The 25,635-nt window shown below is 46.0% G+C and overlaps 1 protein-coding gene and 1 pseudogene across 1 annotated transcript in view; one reads left to right on the top strand and one right to left on the bottom strand.

Moving 5' to 3' along the window:
• KLF13 (KLF transcription factor 13) overlaps positions 1 to 16,220 on the bottom strand; it is a 70,191-nt gene extending 53,971 nt beyond the window's left edge. Inside the window, exon 1 of the mRNA XM_066636352.1 lies at positions 15,136 to 16,220. Within this exon, the coding sequence (XP_066492449.1) occupies positions 15,136 to 15,688 (553 nt within the window). The 5' untranslated portion in view covers positions 15,689 to 16,220. The remainder of the gene's footprint in view (positions 1 to 15,135) is intronic.
• Positions 16,221 to 19,568: 3,348 nt separating this feature from the next.
• Positions 19,569 to 19,685, top strand: LOC136659664 (5S ribosomal RNA; annotated as a pseudogene).
• Positions 19,686 to 25,635: the final 5,950 nt, after the last annotated feature.

The following is a 25,635-nucleotide window of genomic DNA, read 5'->3' as shown; positions in this document are numbered from 1 at the left end:
CCCTTGATTTACAGACCTTATCAAGATTTCTGTTCACCTCTGAGAAACCCTGAAAGCAAACTCAAGGAGAAGGGAAGAAAAACTCTTGCCAGGTAAATTGACTACTGCTCTGGTTCAATGCTTATCATTTAGTTTTATGATTGCTGTAAAGCATTTCAGGAAATGCTGAGAAAACTTTTCTGAAAGTAAGTATAGATATTTTTAACCCCATGCAACCATCTCAAGCTAGTTTGGTTTGGATCAGTGCTTAACTTTCGAAAGAGAAAAGGGAAGAGGGCCTCATGCATTCTCCCCCCTCTCTGAACTGCAATTTGGTGATAGTGGGAAGCACATGCTCGGAGGCAATTTTGCCATCTGGTGTAAAGTGGAGGGATACTCTGAACACAACATAAGCCCTCAGTAAGGGGAGAGGAAAATCGTGTTGTTAATAGTGGCTTGTTAATAGTGTTTTTGTCTTGGTTTATGCTACTAGTGTGTTTCTGCCATTGACTTCCTTCCACAAATGGCTCTCCAGGGACAGTAACGAAATATGCTGTTGACATGTGAAAGATAGCAAAGATAGTTGGTATGCTTTGTTTTTAAATCAGGGTATGTGCACACCCCATGTGCGCCTTGGTCTTCTGACAGTTAATGCTGTGGAGTAGCAGACAAAAAGCAGAGCTGCCCCCTCTGAAATTGGCAAGGCAGGAGGAAAGGTAGGACCCAGGGGAATTCAATACCTTTCCTGACCCCCTTGGTGTGTAGGGCAGGGCTATGGCTGAAGCCAATTTCAAAAAGATTCCAATTCTGACCAGTTTTTCCCAGTTTGGATTTTAATGCTGCAATTTGGCCATCAAATTTTGAGGTTCTAATTTTGCTCTTACAGCTTGGACTGGTTTGGATGGGTTTTTGTTTCCTCTTAATTATCTAATTACTTGGATCAGTGCAGAACGTGTACTAAATGTGATCGCGAACCACCTGCCAGCTGCTGTCCAGGACAAAGTGTTACCATGCATCACATGGTGCTACCGCAGGAAGATGCTGTCAAATGCTAAATGCCACTGCAATGTCATCTCAGAGTATTTAAGCTGGTGGTCCAGAAATGTTTAGTCCCATTTCCAGCTGCCCCCACCTCCAGTTGTCTGAAACCTTGAATAGGGCCAAGGACTTAGCCTTGGCCCATGAATATAGTGCTGTGAAATTCCGAATGCTTTGGTGGGATTAAATCACAGCCGCTCTGTAAGGCTATAATTTGATGCTATATTTAAAAATACTGCCAGACTACCAAATATGATCTTGTACAACAGTGGCCTGCTTCTTCCAACCGTCCCTGAGGTCATTGTCAGGCAGTGATATCAAACTAGCATCAGCTAGGAAATGAGGGAACCCTATGGCCTTAGTAGGTTTTAATTCCTCCTCTGAGAAGCTGTTGGAGACTTCAACTCCTGGTTTTCCTTTCACACCTTATCCTATTCACACACAATCCTATGAGGTCAATCAGACTGATAGGGTCCGTGATAGACTTGAAGACACCTAGTGATGGGCTTGAAGACAACTTCATGGATGAGCAGGAAGGTGCTGTGAGGTTGATTTTCGGTATTCATGTGGGTTCCATTTCCAGAACTTACATGGATGGCAAAAATTGCATTAAAGCAAAACCATTTAAAAAATAGTGTCCCTTTGCTAGGCGATTTAAAAACAGCCTTGCTGACCTTTGTGATGTAAAACAGAGTCATTAGGTAGACAGTTCATCAATCAGTCTCTCTCCAGGCGCTTAGAAAGGCTTCACTCCTTTCGAAAGAATGTAAAGTGATTATCTTTCTTTTATGTGCTCAGGGGGAAGGGAGGGGTCATTGCCTTGGAGTGAAGCTGTTCTAAGTGCCGAAGTGTTCTAAGGAGAGAGAATGATTGATGGATTGTCAGCCGGCTGCCCTCTCTAATGAGGGTATTGTTAAACTTTAATTTAAAGGGCCCTTCTCATCATGTTGAGATAAACCGCAGGTGAAAAATCTGTGGATAATTAGGTTATATGCATACTCTCTTGACTGATAAACCAAAGTTCAAAGTTCCCAGTCAAAGTTCCTTGGGGACTGTGATGCTCACAGAGATGGCTGATTCACACATGGCTTTTTTTTTTAATCCGATGGACCTTCTGCATGCATGTGATCATGTGATCCACTGATGCAAAAAGTGCAGCAATGGTAGAATCATTGGGCTACCATCGCATGTGATGGAGCCGCTGACAGAAACAGCCAGCCGCTCTGTGTGCTCATCAGATTCAGCTGGTGCAGCTAAGTTGGCAGAGGGGTGGGTTGTGGGCAGGGAGGGGGAGGAATAGGGTGTTTTGAGGAGGACCTGGGGGAGATGTTGGGGAGGCAGGGGGTGAATCTGGCAGCAGTCACACATACCAGGTCCTTTCCCTATAACTCTACCCCCAAAACGCCCACTGACTCTTCTCAGACTTCTCGAACTCTCAGGTCCAAGGAGACCCACAGGTGGCCGGAAGGCCCATGTGGAGGTAAGTAAAAAAGTTTTTTTAGTTACCTCCAGTTTGCCACCTTGTCACCCCACCCATCCTTGCATGAAGCCCAGCCTCCATTGCCATGGCTGCATGCTATGACACATAGGGGATAGGACTGGGCTGTGAGGTGTCCACCTAAGACATTTTAAGTACAAGGGGGACCTGGGTACCCACTGATTTGGTATCCATTGATTTGATTGATACCACTGATAGTGGGGTCCACCTTTAAATGCCTTGTAACAAGGGGAAAAAGCACCAAAATCCAATTTCCTACCTTCATGCTGTTAAATAATTACAATTTCATTCCATTAAATTCCTTTATTAACTTCATCTAATGGCTGAATGTGATATAGTGTCTATCCGGATTCATTCTGGGGCAACAATACAAGCGCAAGAAACCTGGAAGTGGATCTTGAAAGCTATTTTTCCACTTATTTGGTATCCACTGATTTTTTTTTTTTTATCCACTGGGGGTTCCGGAACGAAATCCTAGAGGATAACGAGGCATGATCTGTATGCAGTTGAAAATGTGAAGTGTCATAAAAGACTGCAAACAAATTGATATTTGTGAACCCATGTTCCCATTAAGAAGCTGGGATCCGTGATACTTTCTAGTGTTCCACTTTCTAGTGTTTGGTGAGGACACGCTTTAATGTTCACTCTTGTTTCAGATGTAGATCTGTGTGCACAATGGGAGACTGCAGCAAGTTATAGGGGGAAGAATTTGGGGGGGGGGGGCATTGCAAAAGACCATGCTGTAACTCTAACGATCAACTCTGGGGTCCCCTCTTCTCAGCATGTGGGGGCTGCTTTCTTGCGGGTTCATCCCAGGGTAGGGCTGTACCTACTAGTTGGGCAGGGCCGACCTTGTGAGTCCTTACCAGGCAATCATCAGTGGGATTGTGGGTAATGATCAGGGAAGGACTAAAACAGTTGGGTGGCGAACAATGAGATAGCGAATATTTCAACAGTATAGCTGTGCACTATGATGAACCCTGGAAAAGCATTTCTCAGGCTGAACTTTATCATCTAAGGAGCATCTGAAACTGCTGATATGGTGGGTTTCTTGCCTTCCGCTCTAAAATAAAAATAAACATTCTGTGTTCTGGCAATTCAAATTCTGAAAGCTGGATTCTGTGACATGTGTACGTTATGCAAATTCAAAAGGTATGTGTGATTTCCCCTTTAACATGGGGAGGGGTAGGAAGTCTGTAGGGCACTGAAGGTCCACCCCCAAGCACGTCACCCCTCTTCTGATATTTCAGCAGGTATTGTAGACCCACTTTGGACAAAATGACACAATATGTGAATGCATCCTTGGGCATAATCCCCCCCTCCCTGTGTCATCACTTAGGAGAGTGCAGGGGGTGTGGACCACACCGGGTGACACATTGGGGGGGTGACCTCTACTGCCCAAAATTGTGAAATCTTGGTATTTTTGAATAGTGCCATCTTGTTATACATTATATGATGTGGAATTTCACGCTGAATGCAATGGAACAAACCATGTTGAAATATCTGTTTTCTAGCAAATGTTAAGACCAAATAACCAAGAAAGGAAAACACAACCGTCTTGTGAATCTTTGTAACTCAAAAGTGAAACTTTGTAACTTAAAACCAAACAATGATATTGATTATTCAGAAAGCCAATGAGATGTTATGACACAACAGGGAATCAAAAAGGTGTTAGTAAGAGTCAGCTTTTATTTCCATGCACCAAATACTATTGCTCTTATTCAGTTGTGTGAGTGTCATCAACTTGGCCACTTGTTGGTGTTTTGTTGCTGACTGTTTTGTTGGTGACCACTTGTATGGTCTAGTATGGGAGGAAGTTCATTATGGGGGTGACGCAATGAGCTCTTGCACTGGGCGATGCAAACCCTACTGGTGCCTCTGCTTCAGAGGTGTAGCTAGGTCATTTGACACCCGGGGCCCATAAATTTTTGTCACCCCATATGACTTAATCAATCAATCAATCAATTATTAATTTTTAATTAATTAATTCGCTTTTTATACCACCCTTCCTCTAAGCAGCTCAGGGTGGTGTACATAAGAACAGCCCCACTGGATCAGGCCATAGGCCCATCTAGTCCAGCTTCATGTATCTCATAGTGGCCCACCAAATGCCCCAGGGAGCACACCAGATAACAAGAGACCTCATCCTGGTGCCCTCCCTTGCATCTGGCATTCTGACATAACCCATTTCTAAAATCAGGAGGTTGCGCATACACATTATGGCTTGTACCCGTAATGGATTTTTCCTCCAGAAACTTGTCCAATCCCCTTTTAAAGGCGTCCAGGCCAGATGCTGTCACCACATCTTGCGGCAAGGAGTTCCACAGACCAACCACACGCCAAGTAAAGAAATATTTTCTTTTGTCTGTCCTAACTCTCACAACACTCAATTTTAGTGGATGTGCCCTGGTTCTGGTGTTATGTGAGAGTGTAAAGAGCATCTCTCTGTCCACTTTATCCTTTCCATGCATAATTTTGTATGTCACAATCATGTCCCCCCTCAGGCGTCTCTTTTCTAGGCTGAAGAGGCCCAAACACCATAGCCTTTCCTCATAAGGAAGGTGCCCCAGCCCAGTAATCATCTTAGTCGCTCTCTTTTGCACCTTTTCCATTGCCACTATGTCCTTTTTGAGATTTGGTGACCAGAACTGGACACAATATTCCAGGTGTGGCCTTACCATCGATTTGTACAACGGCACTATAATATTAGCCATATTGTTCTCAATACCTTTTCTAATGATCCCAAGTATAGAATTGGCCTTCTTTACTGCCACTGCACATTGGGTCGACACTTTCATCGAACTGTCCACCCCCCCCAAGATCTCTCTCCTGATCTGTCACAGACAGCTCAGAACCCATCAGCCTATATCTAAAGTTTTGATTTTTTTGTCCTAATGTGCATGACTTTACACTTACTGACATTGAAACACATCTGCCATTTTGCTGCCCATTCTGCCAATTTGGAGAGATCCTTCTAGAGCTCCTCACAATCACTTCTGGTCTTCACCACTTGGAAAAGTTTGGTGTCGTCTGCAGACTTAGCCACCTCACTGCTCACCCTTGTCTCCAGATCATTTATGAAGAGGTTGAAAAGCACCAGTCCCAGGACAGATCCTTGGGGCACACCGCTTTTCACCTCTCTCCATTGTGAAAATTGCCCATTGACACCCACTCTGTTTCCTGGTCTTCAACCAGGTCTCAATCCAGAAGCGGACCTGCCCTCTAATTCCCTGACACTGGAGTTTTTTCAGTAGCCTTTGATGAGGGACTGTGTTGAACGCCTTCTAAAAGTCCAGATATATAATGTCCACGGGTTCTCCTGCATCCACAGGCCTGTCGACCTTTTCAAAGAATTCTATAAGGTTCGTGAGGCAAGACTTACCCTTTCAGAAGACATGCTGATTCTCCCTCAGCAAGGCCTGTTCGTCTATGTGTTTTGAGATCCTATCTTTGATGAGGCATTCCAGCATCTTACCCGGTATAGATGTTAGGCTGACCAGCTTATAGTTCCCTAGGACCCCCTCTTTCCCTTTTTAAAGATTGGAAAGACATTTGCTATCCTCCAATCCTCTGGCACCGTGGCCATTTTGAGGGACAAGTTGCATATTTTAGTCAAGAGATCAGCAACTTCATTCTTTAATTCCTTAATAACTCTTGGGTGGATGCCATCAGGGCCCGGTGACTTATTGATCTTTAATTTATCAATGAGGTCTGAAACATCTTCTCTTTTAACCTCCATCTGACTTAACTCCTCGGTCAGGAGGGGCTGTTTAGGCAGTGGTATTTGCCCGAGGTCTTCTGCCGTGAAGACAGATGCAAAGAACTCATTTAATTTCTCTGCCATCTCTAAGTCTCTTTTTATCTCCCCTTTCCCTCCCTCACCATCCAGAGGGCCAACCACTTCTCTGGCGGGTTTCCTGCTTCTAACATATTTGAAGAAGCTTTGCTGGGCATGCGTTCCTCGCTTGGCCTCCCGTATCACCTTCTTACATTTCTTACATTTACCCAGCACCCCCCAATAAAGACACAGGCAAGGGCATATGGTACAAAGGGCCACTTTATTAATTATTTAAATATACTCCAGATTGCAACAGGGCCTAACAAATAAGTCATGCAGGTTCTACATGGGGGAAGCAGAGCTGCCCGTCTACTTCCCCCTATAGTGATTTGGACGACCACACCAGACTCTGGGCAGCATCAGTACAAGCCTGCCACCCCCTTCATTGTCACCCCGAAGGGGCAGGGTGGCAGGCTAGCTCAGGCCACCTGAGCGAACCCACAGTGCGCCTTTACCACCAGGCCGAGGTTCATCCAGCCTGCCTCACCCAGCAGGGAATGCCTGCATGACCAAGCATGGAGTCCACCCGGCCCTTGCCACACTGCGGTGTACACCAATATGACCTTACCTACCCAAAACCGGCACGACACCTGCCTAAAGTGACCAACAAGGCCTATGGAAAACCCCATTCTGCCCCTAACTCCACAGTCCGAGGTAGACAAAAAACCACCAACCGACGTGCCAATTAGGCTGATGGCAAAAATTCCTACCCTGCCCCAGATGGCAACCAGCTAGTCTCGGACTGCAAAAGGGTGGGCGGGTGGGTGACTGCTGCCTGGTCCCGACTGCGCAGGCTTCTCCAAGCACCCTGCATGTGGCCCCAACCAGTTAGCCCCCAGCCAATCGGCTGTGAGGCTGGCCCTTCCTGTGCCTCGTGCGGGGGCAGGGCAAACGCCGGTGGCACGCTAATTCACGTGCCACCAGAATTCTTTTGCCACATTTCTCCTCATTAGGGCAAGACTTCCATTTACGGAAGGAAGCTTCCTTGCCCTTTACGGCCTCTCTAACTTGGCTCGTTAGCCATGCGGGCACTCTCCTGGACTTAGTCGAGCCCTTCTTCCTTTGTGGTATACACTTCTGCTGGGCCTCTAAAACTGTTGTTTTAAGCAGCCTCCATGCACTCTGGAGATATTGGACTCTCTTCCCTTTCAACCTCCTTCTAACCAGCCTCCTCATTTGAGGGAAGTCCGCTCGTCAGAAGTCAAGGGTTTTTGTGAGAGATTTGCCTGGTATTCTTCCTCCAACCATGTTGAAATGGATCACAGCATGATCACTCTTCCCCAACGGCTCCATAACATTGACATCTCTAACCAGGTCCTGTGTACCGCACAATATTAAATCCAGAGTCACCTGTCCTCTGGTGGGCTCCATGACTAGCTGCTCTAAGGCACAGTCATTTAACATGTCAAGAAATATGGTCTCCTTTTCATGACCAGAACACAAATTGACCCAGTCTATATGAGGATAATTGCCCCGTGATTACAACCCTGTCCCTCCTTGTCACCTCCCTGACCTGTATCCTCATATCAAGGTCCCCTTCCGGTTTCTGGTCCCTCCCCTTATTTTTATTCCCCCCTTATTTTGTCCTTACAACAACCCTGTGAGGTAGGTGAGACTGATAGCAATAGTCATGACATGGAATGAATAATAATAATGGCCAGAAAAATAAATGCAGTAAATATTTTTCCACAAGCAATGAATGAAATTCTGCATCAAATGGTGTATAACATGATGGTATTATTCCTAAAAGCCATGATTTCCAGAATTTTGGTCACTAGGATGTCACCCCCCTCCCCCAGGATGTCTCATTGGCCTGTTTGAGTTAAAGCAGGATTCTCAAACTTTTCACACTGGGACCCACTTTTTAGAATGGCAATCTGTCCAGGACCCACTGGAAGTGATGTCATGGCTGGAAGTGACATCATCAAGCAAAATAAAATAATTATAAATAATTAAAGAAAAACAGATAAATAAGGGGAAGCCAGCCCTGTTCCACCAAGCAGATTTTCTCTGTAGCCTGCCTGCAATAACACCTCCCCCCCCCACACACACAGATAAATCAGTGAGATTTTCGGCCCTCCCCAGTGCCCACCTTACCAGCTCAAGCCTCTGGTTTATTCTTGGGGGGGGGGGGGGACTGCCTTCAGAAGCATTTGTTGAGCTCCACTTTCATTAGATGGGGACCATTTAGCTAGCCTTGCATTCCTCTTTGCCTGACTTGACCAGAAGCCAAGGCACACTTGCTTACTTGCAGGTAAACTCGACCGTGTGGCTTACTTTTGCTTTCCATAGGGCTCAATACATTCGTCTGCTTGGAGGGAGGGACTTCCTTCTTGGGTGTTTTTTGGGGACTGCTTTTATTTGATAGGAACCATTCTGGTGTCATTGGATTCCTCTCAGCCTGCCCTTTCCGACGAACTATGGCAAGTTCACCTACTTGCAAGTAAATGTGCGATATGGCTCAGTTTCATTTTCCATAGGGTTCCATGCATTTTTTGTTTTCCAGTTTTTTGGCCATAGCTTTTGATGGAAAGGAGATATTACAATCTGGTTTGTTGCATTGCAATCCACTGGAAATTCTGCATTCAACGGTATATGGCACTTTTAATATTTTTTACAGGCCTGATTCTTTTATGATTTGCTCCTGCTCTATGCTTTTTTTACCTGACTATTTTTTATCTGACTGCTGTTTTTATGATATGTGTTAAAATGTTTTTATTTGTTTTTAATTATGTTTTTATTTGTTTTAACCTGTTGTAAGCCGCCTTGAGTCCCTTCGGGGAGAAAGGTGGGGTAAAAATAAAGTTATTATTATTTTATTTTATGGCATGATGGGGTTACACCTAACCTTTGCGATGTTAGCAATGTTGGGGCATTTGTGGTGTTACACCCCCCCCAAGCGTGGTACCCGGGGCGGACTGCCCCCTGCTAGCTATGCCACTGCTCTGCTTCCCCCTAAATAGCAGCCTTAGGGGCTGATATGGAAAGCGGCTGTGGGGAAAAGTGTCTTCAGCCATTTCCCCAGAAGATGTCCCAATCCATTTGTTCCCTGGCTTCTCTTTTGCGCAGGAAGGAAGCACCCATTGGTGCTAATGGCAGCTTCCCTCCCAGGGCAGATAACAGCAGAAGCCCCCCCCCCCCATCCTGATAGCGTAGCATCATACAGAAAGGACTAAAGTCTCCTTCCAATTCTTATCCTGATTATACCCCCTCCACCAGCAGCTGCTATTTTTGAGAGGGGAAAGTATGGGGTATAACTTTTTGAAAATATATTTAACAAAGAAAAAGCAAACACTCTGCACTAAGCTATAGAATTAACATAATGTGTAGTTTGGTTTTTTTCAGACTTATCTGGATTGCTATAAGGGCTAGAAACTTGCTAGAAACTGTTCTCGGTATTTTTGTTTTGATGAAACCTGAGATTCCCAAGAGGCTAAAGCAGTGGTTCTCCAACTTCTTAGTTAGCACTCTGTCCCACTTTTTAAAATGACACTCCATTGGGACCCAGCTAGCTTTATGAGACTTTAAAAAAAGGTGCTCTAGAAAGGAAGAATATTTTAATTATTTATTTACAAGTAATTTATTTATTTGCCAAAAAAAAAAAAATCCAAATTCGATCCATTTCTTGCAATGAGGCAGCCCTAATGAATAGCCTCAAGGCTTGAGGAGCTTAGTTATGTGAACCGGCCTTCACCTGCCCTCGCTATGTCATTGACGGGCTTGGGGGGGAAAAACCACCAGTAAAAAGATGCTCAAACATTTATTTCCCTGTATTTACACAAGCTTGCAAAGTGCAGGAGCTCAGCTATTTGCAGGGCAATTAGCAACTATCATGCGTACTGCAGGAGCTCAGCTCGTGGAGGGCAGCATCTATCTGATTTTTGAATAGCCTCAGGGCTTGAGCAATTAGTTAGCTGATCTTTTCATCACCCATGTGCATTTCACTGGATGCTCTGTGGGACCCACCAGAAATCAGGTCCCAACCCACCAAGTGGGTCCCAACTCACAGTTTGAGGAATGCTGGGCAAAAGTGTCTATACTCACTGACACACGCTTTGCTTTTCCTGCCTCTGCTCCCAGACAATCACGATACACACCTAGCCCAGTTCACTTTCTACTCTTCCACTAAGCCCAGCTGCACTACCTTCCCTTTCTAGTACATGAATTTGGGTCGCTTTGAACATCTTGCCGTAGGAAAGCAGCCTGTTTACTGCAAGCAGCAAAAAGACAGGCATCTCCTAACGAGTACAAGGTGTCCCATCCATCTGTGTCTCGCCATCATCAATCATTACATGTTCGTCTGCTTCTAGCCTTGAGGGGAGCGCTTAACTTTCAAGTGGTATCTAAAACTCTGTACAAGCTATTCCAGTCTTGCAGAACACGCAAACGACCCGGTTCCTTTACAGTTTTGTTCATACAGGAATGGAGACATGCCAGGGGATATTGTTCTGGCAAAAAGTTGTAGTGCCTCGCGGCTGAGGTTCTCAGAGATAAACAATAGACACCAATTTGAAGACCAAAACGGCAGATAATGTGTTGGGTGGAACATCTTTGTCATTATCCTAATGCAGTGGTTCCCAAATGTTTTTTACTGACTGCTTCTTTGACCTACTGGGCCATTGGCTGCAGCTCCCCTTCAGGGCTACAATCCTATACATTGTATAGGGCGGTGGGTTTTTTGCAAGAATTCTGCAGCTAGTTTCCACAGCTCCCTGGGAAGCCCTGGGAACCACTGCCGCAGTGTTATTTGGGAACCACCGCCCTAGAGTTATTTTGTTAGTCTGTTTACAAGAGTTGACATCCTGTTCTTGCCGTCTCAAGGGACCTCTACGGTGGAGGACCCTGGTGGATAAGACCCAAATCAGAAGTCCAGCCAAATCCACCATCGTGTTTCATGCAGAGGCAAACCTGATGCCTCTCTGGAAATTCCATATGCAGTGACTGTGAAGCCGGTGGCTTCTTGCTGTTCCTCCCTAGCAGCTCGAGTTAAGTGGTATACTACCTCTGATCATGGAGGTTCCATTTAGGCCTCATGGCTAAGAGTCATTGAAAGATTGCTCCTCCTCCATGGATCAGTCTAATCTCCTTTGAAAGACATCTATGCTAGTGGCCATTGTTATATCTTGCCTCAATGAATGCCATAGATCAGTTGTTCCCAAATTTTGTAGAAGCCCTAGAGGCTGCTGCCTCATTTATAAATGCCAAGGGGTGTGGCTATAATGGGGAATGGGCAGCAGTGCTTCTCCCCCCCCCCCCCAAGTAGCAGGCTGTTTAACCTGTGATGCACATAGACATTGTTACTGGCCAGCGCACCAGCAGGAAGACTGAAGCCTTCCCTCATCTACCAGAAGACCATTGGAGCAGCTAAGTCTGGCATAGGGGTGGAGGAGGGTGACAATGTGAGCCGGGGGGGGGGCAGGTCAGGCCCCAAAGGAGGGCTGGGATCAGCAGCAGCAGTGCATACCATATCTTATTCCCCCTTCCCCCTATCCACTTACATGACTCAGCTTGGACTTGCACCATCAATTTCACTGCTGCAGGTCTGAGTTGAACTGTTGCAGCTGCTGGGGCTTATACAGGAGCAAAAGGGTCAAATGTCCTCTTACCCCAAGAAGACCTCTAGCAGCCAAAACTCCCCTGCAAGATACAGTGTAGCCAGCGCCTGTGGCATCACTGGGAGGTGTGTGGGGGGGTTTGCGGGCCACACTGGGTGACGTGCACAGGGGGACACCACTACTTGCCAAAAATTTTTAAATCTTGGTATTTTAGAATATAACACAACATGTTATATATCATTCAATGTGCAATTTCATGCAGAGTGCAATGAAACAAACCATGTTGAAATATCTCTATTCTGTCAAAAGTTATAGCCGAAAAATCAGCAGGGGCGAGGCGATGGTACATTGCCACGCCCACTGCCAGGGGTATTGCCACGCCCACTGCAGGGGAGGAGGTTCCTCATGGGGTGCCCTGCTGGCCTCCAGCTCTGGTTGACACAAACCTAGTGACGCCATTGGCTAGCGCTGCTGCATCACCCCGTGGGAATTTAGTTAGCCTTGGGTTGTAGCGCTGACTTCTGAGCAGACGGTAGAGGAGTGCACTGTCAGTTACTGGACCCAAGCTTTTGGGATGATGTGGATGAAAGATTTAAAAAAAAAATCTGTCATGGCAAAGGCATCAGCCTTCACCTCTTCCATCGTTTTTATCTGTGAGATTGCCCTCCAAATCCTGAACATTTCATAGGCGATGTCTCTCCCCGGGAGTGGGGGGAGCTCAGAAAAGGAAACAACACAGCACTGACTGCAAAGTTGCTGAAAACACACCTAACTCTAGTAAATGAATGTTTCCCGCCTTCCTTTACTTTCTCTTGGCAAAGCTGCCACGGTTTGAATGGACCTGCTGGGCTGCCAGCAGCTATTCCGAGACCTGACACACGTCCAATGCAAGAAGAAAGAATGGGGGACTGTTAACAGCTCTCCTGCCACAGCTCTGCTGAATGCTTTATCTAACAGGAGGAGGCCTTTTAGCCTCTCCAGAACCGAGTTCCAAGAAGGTCCCTCTCCTTGCCAAGAAGGGGAATCTTGGAAAGTCTGTTTTCTTCCTGTCTTTAAGGCCTTTCCTAAGTGGGTAATGATTTCAACAAAGAGATCCAAAGGGCCCCCCCCCCCCCGGAGTCAGCCTGCTGCAAGTAAGACCTGTCGCCACCTCTGTTCCCCACCTAGCACAGCACTGCAAGCTTTGCTAACGACAGCACAGAATCCTGCGGCCTCGGAAAAGCAAGCAGAGGGGAGGGTTAACATTTGTTGAATAGTAATAACAAAGAGCGTGGCCCAAAGCCAATGTCCCCGTATGACTCCCGCCTCCGCAGCCCACTCTTGAATGACGTCCGTCCGCTGGCTCTTTCCAACCCTCCCTCTCCCCAGAGGCACGAGAAGCCAAGCCCTGCTTCTCTCTATCAAAGAGAGGAGTTTCCCTTTGCAGACTCCTCTGCTTAAGTTTCTAGCCAGCTTTATGAGCTTAAAATCCTTTTGTCTCTGTGTTTTAAAAGGAAGCCGGAGAAGTTTGGGCAAGAGAGAGGCAGAGCAGGGCGTGATTCCTGGACAATTTGCCAAGCACCAGGTGGTACGGGAAAGAAAAGGAATCGGTTTCATGAAACATGAAAGCTACAGGAGAAGGGGTGGCAGGAGCTGCAGGTTCAAGAATGCTTACTTGGAAGTAACGCCCTTGCAAGAGGCCAAGAGGGCCTCATCCTAAATAATGCATATAGGATCAAGATATGCGTTTTTTGCTGTTCCCACCTGGGCTGCACCACAGGTCCTTTGTACAACATTTTTTGTGCACCACTGAATTTGTCTCACATCTCCTAAGCCAAGTATGCCAGGCAAAGCCCTGATTCTTTGGAAATACAAGAGGGTGACACAAGATGGCATAAAGTTTGACCCAGAGATGGAACTAGAGATAGGTACTTCAGGCGGCAAAGTTAGGTGCAATTAAAGATGGCAGAGTAGGAGACAGAAGGGTTTGTCCCATAGTGTATAAGCTGCTGGAAAGTTTTTCTGCGCAAGCCCCAGGGACACAAATGGGATTGGCACAAGAGCACAACTGCACTCACGCAGCTCCCATTCATTTCAAAGGGAACTGTATTGGAGGGTTTCCCAATGGCTTGTGCCGTGTGTTAATTAATTGGGGAGGGTGCCATTTGTATTTTCTAACTCAGGGATCAAAATCACCTTGCGTTATCCCTGCCTGAATCATTATTACACAGAATATGCCGCATGAACAAATCCAACCAGTAACCACTTGTTTTGTGAACCGAGCAACCGCACCACGTATTAACAGCAGGGGGGTGGGCAGATGGACGGGGACCCTGTTGACTATTGCTCTTTGCTTCCTGGCACTCTGACATGCAGTTTCCTTGATAGGAGCCGAACTTGAAATGATAAGCCACAACCCTCAGCGGTGTTAAAAAGGTTCCACACCACTTAATACTTTCAACCACTCTTTACTTTCTGTGTCTAACAAACTTCCAGGAAGATGTTTTTTTTCCCCTCCATATGGAAGAAAGATAAAGAAAGAGAGATATTCTTGAAAAAATATTGACGCTGTCCGATTTAGGGTTAATCAGGGTATGCTTAGCTATCAGCTTCTCAACTACATGGAGGATGTTCTTCTTTGTGTCCTCTCTTGCTGTCAAACACATCCTTCTCAACCCCTCTCCTTTTGCTATATTTAATTTCTAGACTACCCTTCAACCCAAAGCAGTCCTCAGTCCAGCCTAGAAGATCTACAGCTGTGCTTTGCTCTGCATTGGACATCATACAAACATACACAGTACCGAAGTACTCAACTTATAGTGTTTCAGAATACTGTATCCAACACCTCCATGTTGCTTAAAAAAAACAACACAAACTCATTGGCATAGACATTGGCTCAAAAGAAAAAAAAACTCATTGTCTGCCCTGCTGACTTTAAGCCTGCACCAGAAACAAAGAAAATGAATCAGTGCCTAGAAATAGGGCACTGGGTTAGAAAGGAGAAGGAGAAATCAAAGATGACAAGGAAAGGTTTTAATTACACCTCTGTGTTCGTTAAGTACACACTGGGTTAAACTACCTGTTAAGGTAGCAAGATGAGTTAAGATGTTAGTGTCTGCATTTACCATTGTTGATACTCGCATTAACTTGTCCTGGATTTTTATTCTATCTAAACTCCAAATGTTGCCCAGTTTTGTTACTGCTATGGAGCTGTTAGAAAGAAGCTTCCTGGCCAGCCAGAAACTAACCTGTATGGGTCCTCAGATGAGCTTTCAGATGGGAAGACTTGCCATAAACCTTTTCACATCCCACGTAGTGGCATTTATGCTTTTTCAGAGGTAATTCAGGGTCAAGCCGGTTTCTCCCTCTCCTGCTCCTTTGTTTGGGGCTTGGCTCGTTCATTGCCACCAAGCTGATAGGTGTGGCTGCTTTTCCTCCTCCACGTTTACCGGCTAGCAAAGTACTTTCTTCCCCAAACTCTTCACGAGAAAGAGAGGGGTTTAGTTCCTCCCCTCCTTCGACACACACAGTCTTCTCCACCTGAATCAAAGAAGGTTTTGAAACGTGTTGATTGAGGTCAGCTAAAATGCTGGCCACGACGTAGGCAGAGGATCCACCTCCACTGTCTCTTCCAAGTTCTTTTGCTTCACGTTTCTGGTCTCGGTTTGAGGTGGCCAGAGGTGAAGGCACCCCAACAGGCTGAGGAGCTGTTTCCCCCGAGGGGCTATGGATTATAGCACAACTGGCCATTGAGACAAGGCACTCGGCGGCAATGTAGGCAGCTGTGGCCATCTTGCACATCCACTTGAGGTGTATCAGTCGACGGCAGTCTTTCCTGTTGTGTGAAGTATTAAAAAAAAAAAACGCACCTGGAAGACACCTGCACACCCAATTCTGCAGAAATGATGGTGGCTGGTTTTTCACCGCAACCAGAGAAGAACTTTTGTTTATAAAGGTCACACCCAGTTTCTCTCTTTCTCAGGAGAAAAGGCATCCAACGAAAGAATCAAGCAAAACAAACCCCGTCCAGAACAGCTTGTGACTTGGCACAGAATTAATGATGGTCCGTGATCACAAGCCGGCAGCTCCTCTTGCTTTTCCATGACATCCTGACGGCAGAACCCAAACGTGCGCGCTAGTGCTTCTTGGGTTGTTTCAGACCCCCGGGGGGTGTGGCTTTGCCAAACATCTGGCCATGAGGTCACAGAGAAGCCGCATCTTGGGCTGATCAGGTCATCGGCAAAGAGAGACCTCAGCTGCTGCTGCTGCTGCTGAAGGAGCTGCTTCTGCTTCAGAAGAGAGGAGAGAGGCAGCAAGAAGAGCAGCAGTAGCAGCGTCGTACAGACAGCAGTGTGACTGTGAGCGTGGGTTTGGCAAGAGCATAAGAGCAAGTCAAACGAAAGGAAGGAACTGATTGGCTTGGGCTGGGCCAATCAAAACCATTTGCAAATTTCCACAGGCTAATGAATTTCTTTTTCCTGTATGACCCAACAGAAGGCAAGACATTCAAGATTACTCCTTGGCTCTTTTTTAATGAAAAAAAAACACAGAATGATATCCTTGCAGAAGGAAGCTGCTTTTTCTTTGATCCTGACAATGCAAAGCAGTGAACGTGCATCTGGAAAGCAGTCTTATGCAGGCACATGTTTAATGCCCAAGGTAACTTATGATGCAACTTAGGGTGCACTCGTTAACCTTCTGTTTGTTTTCAGACACATTCCTTCTGCAGCACCTTAACAACTCCAGGGCACAATACAGTAAGCTGTTTACTAGACAAAAAGGGTAAGCTAACAGGCCTGGAATTTGCCAGGGCACATTGGGCCCAGCATTTGAAATGCAAAGGTGACACTAGTAACGGCGAACCAGGAATGTTTCGCAGAGTTGCTGAATACAAATTAACCCGGTGCAAGAAACCGGCCTCTCGAGGCAGAGGGGCACAAGAGACCTGTTGTAAATTAACTACTTTAAAGCCAATTCTACCAAACCCTCTCATTTGCAGGCTGCGTCAATCATCTGCAGCACGTAAGGTCACGCTTGAACACAGTTCAATCAAACCTTTAAGCAGTGTGTTGGATTCTTGTGTATTTTTGTGATCGGTGAGAAAATTGTGGGGGGGGGAGGGCTTGTGGCATGCATAGATAGATAGATAGATAGATAGATAGATAGATAGATAGATAGATAGATAGATAGATAGATAGATAGCATTAAAAAAATTCTATGAATTCTTTTGGCTTCCTTCAAAATGCCTACATTTAGGCAAAAATTCAGCGATGTCTCTTCAAAGCAAGCAGGGGTCCACACACCAAAGGGTTGTATAAATCAGGCCTACATTTCTCGCTCCTTGGAGCACACAGCCCTTCCAGTGTTAAACTTGATGAAAGGAGTACAATGTAAGGGCTGAGGAAAAAACAGACCTTGTAATTTGAAACACCACTGCAATTTACGAATCAATTCAAGCCAACTGATCTGCGCACCCAGAGTTGGTCAGAACCCAGGCAGGGCCAGCTTCATACCAGCGTTCCTTGTACCGATGGATTACATTCATTAGCACGTGTTATGGTGACAGAATCGTGAAGAAAGAATATGCAAAGACTAAGTTTTGAAACGGGACGAAGAAACTAGAAGGGCCCGACAAACAGTCCCTATTGCGGAAAACTGACATTTAAAAATGAGTATTTCTTTGCAAACATTTACATCTGCAAAATATTGGTGTTATTCAGCCTTTAAGCCACTTTAGTGTAAACTGTTCTGTTAATTTACCTAACACGCAGCAAAGTCTTATGCATGTTTATTCAGAAGTACGCCCCACTGGGTTCAGTTAAACGTGTATAGGATTGCAGCTGTAGAAAGTTTCCTTGCTAAGTTTTAGCTAAAACCTCGATTACTTATTAAATTCTCTTTATGCCCCCTAACCATATCCCGCTCTCTTGCCATCCAAAGTCCCCCACCTGCGTCCTGCCTACAGCCCACACATTCCTAAAATGCCACCAACGTGGCCTTGTTACCATAGCCCACAGCAATCAGTGTCCCCCCTGGTCAAAACGAGTCCCATGATCAGGACATTGCTCCGATTAACAGCACCAATCATAATAGTCCCCACCCCGTACTTATGTGGCTTTGTCACTGGAGGCCACAAATGATGCTTTTGTATGCGGGCTGTGTTTACGCACGCTTCAGATTGGCGTGCTCATTTAACATTGCTGCCTATCTACAATTCTCTGAAGGGAAAGAGACTTCTTCTTAACCAGACTACCACCTCCCTTTAGCACTGCATGTATCAGAGCAGCAATTTTCAGCCACTGTGCCGTGGCACGTTGATGTGCCACAAATGGTCCGCAGGTTTGCAATGGGAGTTTAGCGGAGGGTTATTTATTAGTAGGGCCATTGAGAGATGTGAGACCCCTTCCAGCAGTGCATTGTGCCTTGTCAATTGTCCAAAAACTAATGATGTGCCCTGACAGTTTTAGCACCTTGTCAGTGTGCTGTGAGATGAAAAAGATTGAAAATCGCTGTGTTGGAGGATATAGGACCTGATCTTCTCACTTTCCAATGAGCTGCCAGGGATAGTCCATGGCCTTTGAGTGCCGGAAAATAGATGCCGAATGTCACCTCACTGCTGCCTCTGCTCACCACCCATGCAGTGACAAGGGCATGAAGGCCTCGCATTGAGTGAGAAGGACAGAGGTGGCCAAATGACAAGGGGCAGCCCGCACGCCGCTTCTTCCTGCCACCTCTCCTGGTCTGCCACTGACAAAGGCACTCCAGTCTACACTCTAATCCTCTGATCCCGCTTGCTCAAGGTGAGCAGAAAGAAGACCCAGGCAGTGCCAGCTGCTTGGTGAGGGAGCCTGTTGGGTCATGCTCTAGTGTTCTGGGTCATTCTAAACAAGACCTGGGTGGAGTGAGGAGGTTGTGCCCAGGGCACCTGAAACTATAGATAAGAGAAAGGAGTGGGTGGCTCTGCAGCTCAGCTTAGCTCAGCTTCACTCCTTCCCCCCAGCCATCCTGGGGGAGGGGAGGAGTGGGTGGCACCCATTAATGCATGCACAAGATTTTTTATTTTTATTTGGAGAAGAGAAAGGCAGCACTTTGTGGCTGGCTTGGGCAGCGTACCAGCACCAAGCAGGATTGATGGTAGAGCAGGAGGGGGGCTCTGATGCTGCCAAGTCAGGTGCAACAATGGCAACAGGCAGGCAATGGGCACCTTCACGCCACCAAGCCTGATAACAGCAGGCAGGTGGTTGGCAATGGTGCTTCTCCTGCTATAATCTGCTGCCTCCCTCATTTCACCTCATGATGAGGCCTGACCTGATTGCTGTTGTTGACCACAAAGAATATGGCTGCTCACTCTGTAGAAAGCAGGGCCAAGAATTCTGTGGTATTCATGCGTGGCTTCAGTGAAGGCAAGCATGAGGAAATGATGTTGCGGACACACGTTCTTCAGCAAAGATGATGCTCCCATTGATGCTCGAGAGATACTCCCAAGTAACTCGTCTAAGGCTGACTGAATTTCACCGAAAGCGCAATTTCAGGGTGGATTTGGAGATTGCTGTCCAGGCAAAATATCTCACGGTGCAGTCCTAAGCGACTTTCCAGCCCTGACCTCAATGCAGCTCCAAGGTAAGGGAACAAACATTCCCTTACCTTGAGCAGGCCTCCATGATTGCCCCCTACAACTGTAGGATGCAACTGTTACCCTGCACATGCCCGATCTCGTCTGATCTCGGAAGCTAAGCAAGGTCAGGCCTGGTTAGTACTTGGATGGGAGACCGCCTGGGAATACTGGGTGCTGTAGGCTTATACCATAGGCTTTTGAGACTGAAGGTTGCCAACCACCCATTGGCAGAGCTATGTCAGAGCTGGAAAGTTGGTTCGGGTTCGGGCCTCAGGAACTTTAAAGGAGACAAAATTGCAGTGCAATTAGTAGTTTAAATGCATTGCAATTAGCAAAACTGTAGGGCAGGGCCATGCAGACCCTGGCATGTCTACTAATTTTTAGTTGGAACAAAGTTTTGAGGCAAATTTGGAACTGCTTGTGAGACACTCCTGAAGGGAGCAAACACTAATTCTGATAAGATCAGTTTTTAATGAAATCACTGAGGTTTCTAGGATTTTCAGCACATTGCTCAATTCCGAGAAAAGCGTATCGTATAATTTTTTCCCCCAATTGTATTGCATCAGCCAGTGCAGCCCAGAGGTTAGAATGTTGTACTCGAACCATGGAGAACTGGCTTCCTCACTTGGCTGTGACGCTCACTGGGTGACCTTGGGGAAGTCACACTCTCTCAGTCTATTCCACCTCACAGGGTTGCTGTGAGTATAAAAGTGAGAGAGAACCATGTACACCACCCTGAGTTTTTGAGAGGAAGTGTGGTATAAGAGAGGAAGCCCTTTACAGCTCGGGTCCGGGGTATTTGAGGGACCGCCTCCTTTCTACAATCCTGCCCGTGCTCTTAGATCATCTGGGGGGGGCCCTTTTGACTGTGCCGCCACTAAGAGATGTGAGAGGGGCGGCGGCCAGGAAGAGGGCCTTCTCGGTGGTGGCCCCCGAACTGTGGAATACCCTCCCCTTAGAACTGAGAACTGCTCCCTCGTTGCTAACGTTTCGGCGTGGACTGAAGACCTTTTTATTTCAAAAAGCTTTTAATTGTTGACAGGCTGGCTGGCGTTCTTGCTTTTTATATGAAAATCCATGGGGTTTGTTTGTTTTTAGATTTTTTTAATTATTGTAAATTGTTTTTTAATGTTGTATTTTTAAGGTGTTGTAAGCCACCTTGTGTGCCCGTTGGGCAAAAAGGTGGGGTATAAATTAATAAAATAAAATAAAATAAAATAAAATAAAATAAAATAATAATAATAATAATAATAATAATAATAATAATAATAATAATAATAATAATAATAATAATAATAATAATAAATGAAATAAATAACAGCTAGCCTGTGGTAAGCATGGTACAGATGGTAGCAGTCCTAAACACCGGCTGGAAAAATGCTGAATCAAGGAACATTAATAACATAAAAGGGAATGGAAGTAAGAATTTGGGGGCTGGTCCATCCATTCCAGTTTTCAAGGACACAGTGCTAGCCTCAGCCCATTCACAAAGATAAACCAGGCCCTACTCTGCCCTTGGGCTGCCACACAGAAGGAGCCTCTCCTTCCAGACACACCCTTTCCTTACTCCACACCTATAAACCACTTGGTTGCGGAACTCCCAAGAGCATTTCATGTATTTATTTCTCTGTGCTTCGCTGTCCCCATCCCTCGACACCTTGCTGTGTACCAGAGCTGCAAAGGAAACCACATATTAATGAGACCCGGTGTGTGGTCCAGTTTCTGCGGTACTTGGGGGGTGGAGAAAATGCATGATTCAAAACTGCAACTCAGGAGTAGCTTCCCAGGATTGAGGGTTCACTTTGGGGGGGAAAAAGTCTCAGTTTCCCCTGCCTATAAAATGGACATAATCACTACTTGTTTAAAGGGATCAAATAAGGGAAACTGGAAAAGCAGCAACTTTTGGAGAGCTGGTGTTGTGTAACAACTTGCATATTGAACTGGAACCAAAGACTTTGATCTTTGCTCAGCCACAAAACTTAGTAAGGTGAACCTAGATGAGTCACAAAACTTTTGTTCAACTTGCCTCGCAGGGTTCTAACAACAAATGGAAGAAAATTCACACGTGCCACTCAAGGATCAAGTGTGATTACTGTAATAATAATTGGTAATCGTCGTAATTTCTATATAGAGCAGAGACGAGCATTTTATCCCAAATTTTTCATTTACTAGTCTATCCGCTCTTCCTATTTGCAAAATTGGACTTAAGATGTATTTACTCTCTCAATAAACCATGTCTGAATGTGCATAAATCTCCTAATTTTACTTTTCTTACAGCCCAATCCTTTAGGGCTATAGCACTGGTGGAACTAGTGTCCCGGCAGCTGTACAAGTTGCAAGGTGCTGGAATACCAGCAGGAAAGCTAGAGCCTACCCCATATGCCAGAGAATAAACAAAGACCTGCCATAGGGAGGCAGGATGGTGTGCGGGGGAGGCAGAACAGGGTGAGAGAAGGTGGAGAGAAGTGGAGAGGTGGTAACAGGAGTTGGGGAAGGGTGGTTTGGGTCTGGGAAGGGGATGGGCTCGGATTAGCAGCGGCCACCAAATCCTAGCCCCCTTCCCATACCAAATCCCACTGCGTGGGTCTATATGCACCAGTACCAGTAAATTTGCGAGCATAGGTCCAAGTAGACCCCTACATGCAGTGGAGGCTTATCCCCAAGTAAGGGAACAAATGATCTGTTAGCCAGAGGAGACCTCCACAGGTCTCCCCCCCCCCCCAAGGATGTAGCTATTTTGACATCACTGCATCGGTGGTGGTGAGAATAGGATTGTGCTGTTACAAACTTAGAAACTTGTTTGGCTTCCTTTGAGAATTCTCAGATGTTTCTTATTGGAATAAACTGACAGAATTTCACTTTCTTGAAATTTTTGTAAAAACTCCCAAGTATTTTGTTTTTACTGCAAGTTGTTATCCAGAGCAAATAACTTATCTTTATGTAGAAATCCAGATGTATTGTCGCTATAGCAATCAGTGTCTACACATGCAACAATCACTTCCATGGGTTTCTTCTGGCTGGCCAAACTGTTCCTGCTACAAACTGTGTTTTCAGAAATCATTGTTTGAGTGCCCAGGGCAGGCTCATCCATGCGGCCAAATGAGCCAGTGGTCTCAGGCAGCAGATTGGCAGGGGACAACCACCTCTGTCCATCCACTAGCCTTTGCTGCTCCGACTCCCACTCACTATATTAAAAAAGAAAGGACATGGAGCAGAAGAAGGATGTGGGGAGTTGGACTAAAGTGTCAACTTTTCCTCTTTTGCTTCTTACTCTTCTTCCTTTTCCAATTCAGGGAGGAGCTGAAGCTGGTGTACCATCAGATCAGAGGGGGTAGCATTTGGTATAATGCCTTTGGCTACCAAATGCCTTGGTAGCATTTGGCATAATGCCTCATGTACCAAGGGCCTTGGAGGCATTAAGTGGTACATAATGCCTCATGTACCAAGTGGCCCAAATGATATGTGGTCTGCAGTAATGGTGATCCACAGTGTTGTTCTTTTCCCTACTCCCATAACCCCCCAATGGAGTACATAAAGTCTACTACAAGGGGTCCATGAGGAATGTGTTGTATTAATTGTATAAAGGGCACAATGCAATGCACCCTTTTGGCCAGCACTGGTTGAAGAGTGTAGCAAAAGTGCCATAAAGTACTTTTGCACCACTCTTCAGTGAGATAGGCCAACACATGGATGCGCACCGACCACCCCATGCTGATGCAGGCCCCGAGGATGAGTGAGTTTGCATTGACCAAGCTCAGCCGGTGCAGGGGTCTGAGGCGGGGTGTAGGGAGGGCAAGGAGGAGGCTGGAGGGAGGTGCTTCAGGGTGGGGGAGGGTGGGCAGCAGGCATTCCCGGGGGTGGGTGGCGGGGAGCGGAAGGCGGGGCCAGGATCCAAGACATGCTGGGCGGCCCAGGGCAGTCCCAGGCTGCTCAGATTTGCACCACCCATTTTGGTGGCACAGATCTCTGATCTCGGAAGCTAAGCAGGGTCAGGCCTGGTTAGTACTTGGATGGGAGACCGCCTGGGAATACCAGGTGCTGTAGGCTTATACCATAGTCTTTCAAGACTGAAGGTTGCCAACCAACCAGATCTTAGCCCCATTGGGGCTGCTGTGGCTCTCCCTGGGATAAGGGGAAAAGTTTTCCCTTGCCTCAGGCCGAGCTTCAGACAGCCCAAAACATGCGCTGAATACAGCGCAGGCCTGCCGGCTTGCCTGTTACAGTGCAAGCTGGGATTGCACTGCCCAATTCACAAGTTGTCATTTTGAGACCACTGAATTTGTAAACAAGGAATTTGGGGCAGGGGCGTCAAACTCATTTCATGCAACGGTCTGAATAGCATTCATGGCGCCTGCTCAGGGTCAGACGTGACAGTACTAAGTAGAAAGTGACACTGTTAAGCAGATGATGGTCAGAAATAAGCACTCTGTTCTCACATAGAAACTCATCAGCTGCAGGTGACAGAAGAGAAAATGCGCAAGTCTTGTTCATAATTTCAAGGTAAGCGAGAGCTCCGTTATCATGGCGAGAGGTCCCAATTATAATGAAGGCCGGATAAATGGCTTCCAGGGGCTGCATCCGGCTCATGGGTCTTATGTTTGACACCCCTGAAAGTCATAAGTGAAGCACAAAATCAAAGCAAAAAGTCATAAGCAAAGCACAGCTTGCTGTCTGAGTATAGCTGCCCACTTAAACTGACCCTCGGGGGTGTAACCTTGGCCCAGGCCTCAAGCTGACTCCCCCTTCTCCTGCATAGCACTCATTATTTATGCTTTTCAGTGCTCGCCTTCTTCCTGCAGATCAGTTCTCATTTGTGAAATGAACCTTGCAGAACAAATCTACCAGGTTTCAGAATCCTGCCCGGCTGCAGTTTGTTGCTATGATCGAAGACGATCCTGTTGTCTTGACTCCTCAGGAAAAGCAGAGCTGTATATGGCTGTATCAGAGCCAGAGCTGCCCTTTATTACAAATATTCTTCAAGTTTACATTTGTGGTTTCCTCCAAATTCTAGAGAAAAACACTATTGTAAGTGCAACTCTTTCTCAATTCTAAAACTGCAGTTGAATATGAGTTGCATACAGACAGGAGCAACCTTGGGCATTCTGATACCTACTGTGGCAAAACATCAAAATTACCGTAGATACTCGCCTATAGTATGTGAAATTTTTGCCAAGTAATCAAGCTCCAATTCTCACTTTGCCTTATCTCTCAGTCCATCAGAGGGCAAAACCTTTCAACTCTGAACAGTTTCGTTTCTCAAGGGCAGACAGGCGCCAAGTTTCTCAAGCAGCAGGCAGGCACAGCTCCTTAGAAGCAATTGGTTAACCTTTTATTCTCCTTCCTTCTGCTGCAGCCTGGTTCTGCTTTGCAAATGATTGCAAAGCAGGTCTGTTTTTTGAAACACCAGGATGGGAATCCTCCTTTCCATCTGAAGCAGGCTACAATTCAATGCACCCTTACTTAAGAATAACACCCACGGAAAGCAGTGGGTCTACTTCTGAGTAAAAAGGTTTGCAAATAAGTGCAGCTGCATCTCTCTGCTGTGAATTGAATTGCACACTCCCAGTTATGTGTTACGGGTTGTATCTTGTATGTAGAGCTTCTGGCTTAACACACCAGACACCTTAAAGGTGGATTTGATTCATGGATCTCCTGCAGTGGATCCCAACCTTTTTCACTTGCATATCCCTTGGCGGCCCATTTCCATAAATTGTACACTTCATATTAGCAAAATGTTTGTAATTAATAATACAAGCCCTCATCTTCTCTATATGAAAGCCCAGACTTCATGTATTCATCACAGTGTTTTCTCTTTTCATCTGTTTGAAGAACAGAAGACTCTGCCTTTGCACTGTTTTGCACTAGAAGTGTGCGGAGAAATTCTGGGTGATTGATCACTTTCCATATCACATTTCAGCTTTTTTACTGTGCTGGTTTTCAATCACTGTTTCATACATGAATTGATGACCAAAAACTATCTATTGGTGGGGCTTTCACAGCCAACTAGCTACCTCCCTTCCTGCCTTGCTGGTCCTTGCAAGGCATTCCTGTCTTGCAAGGCATTCTGGAGCATGACCTGCCTTTTTCTACCATTATTCCATTCTTTTTCAAGTACCCCTAAAGGTTCTGTTGA

The sequence above is a fragment of the Tiliqua scincoides genome, chromosome 8 (genome assembly GCF_035046505.1).
Source record: "Tiliqua scincoides isolate rTilSci1 chromosome 8, rTilSci1.hap2, whole genome shotgun sequence".
Classification (NCBI taxonomy): Eukaryota; Metazoa; Chordata; class Lepidosauria; order Squamata; family Scincidae; genus Tiliqua; species Tiliqua scincoides.
Note: the sequence above shows the minus strand (reverse complement) of the source record. Positions and strands in the feature narration are given on the sequence as shown.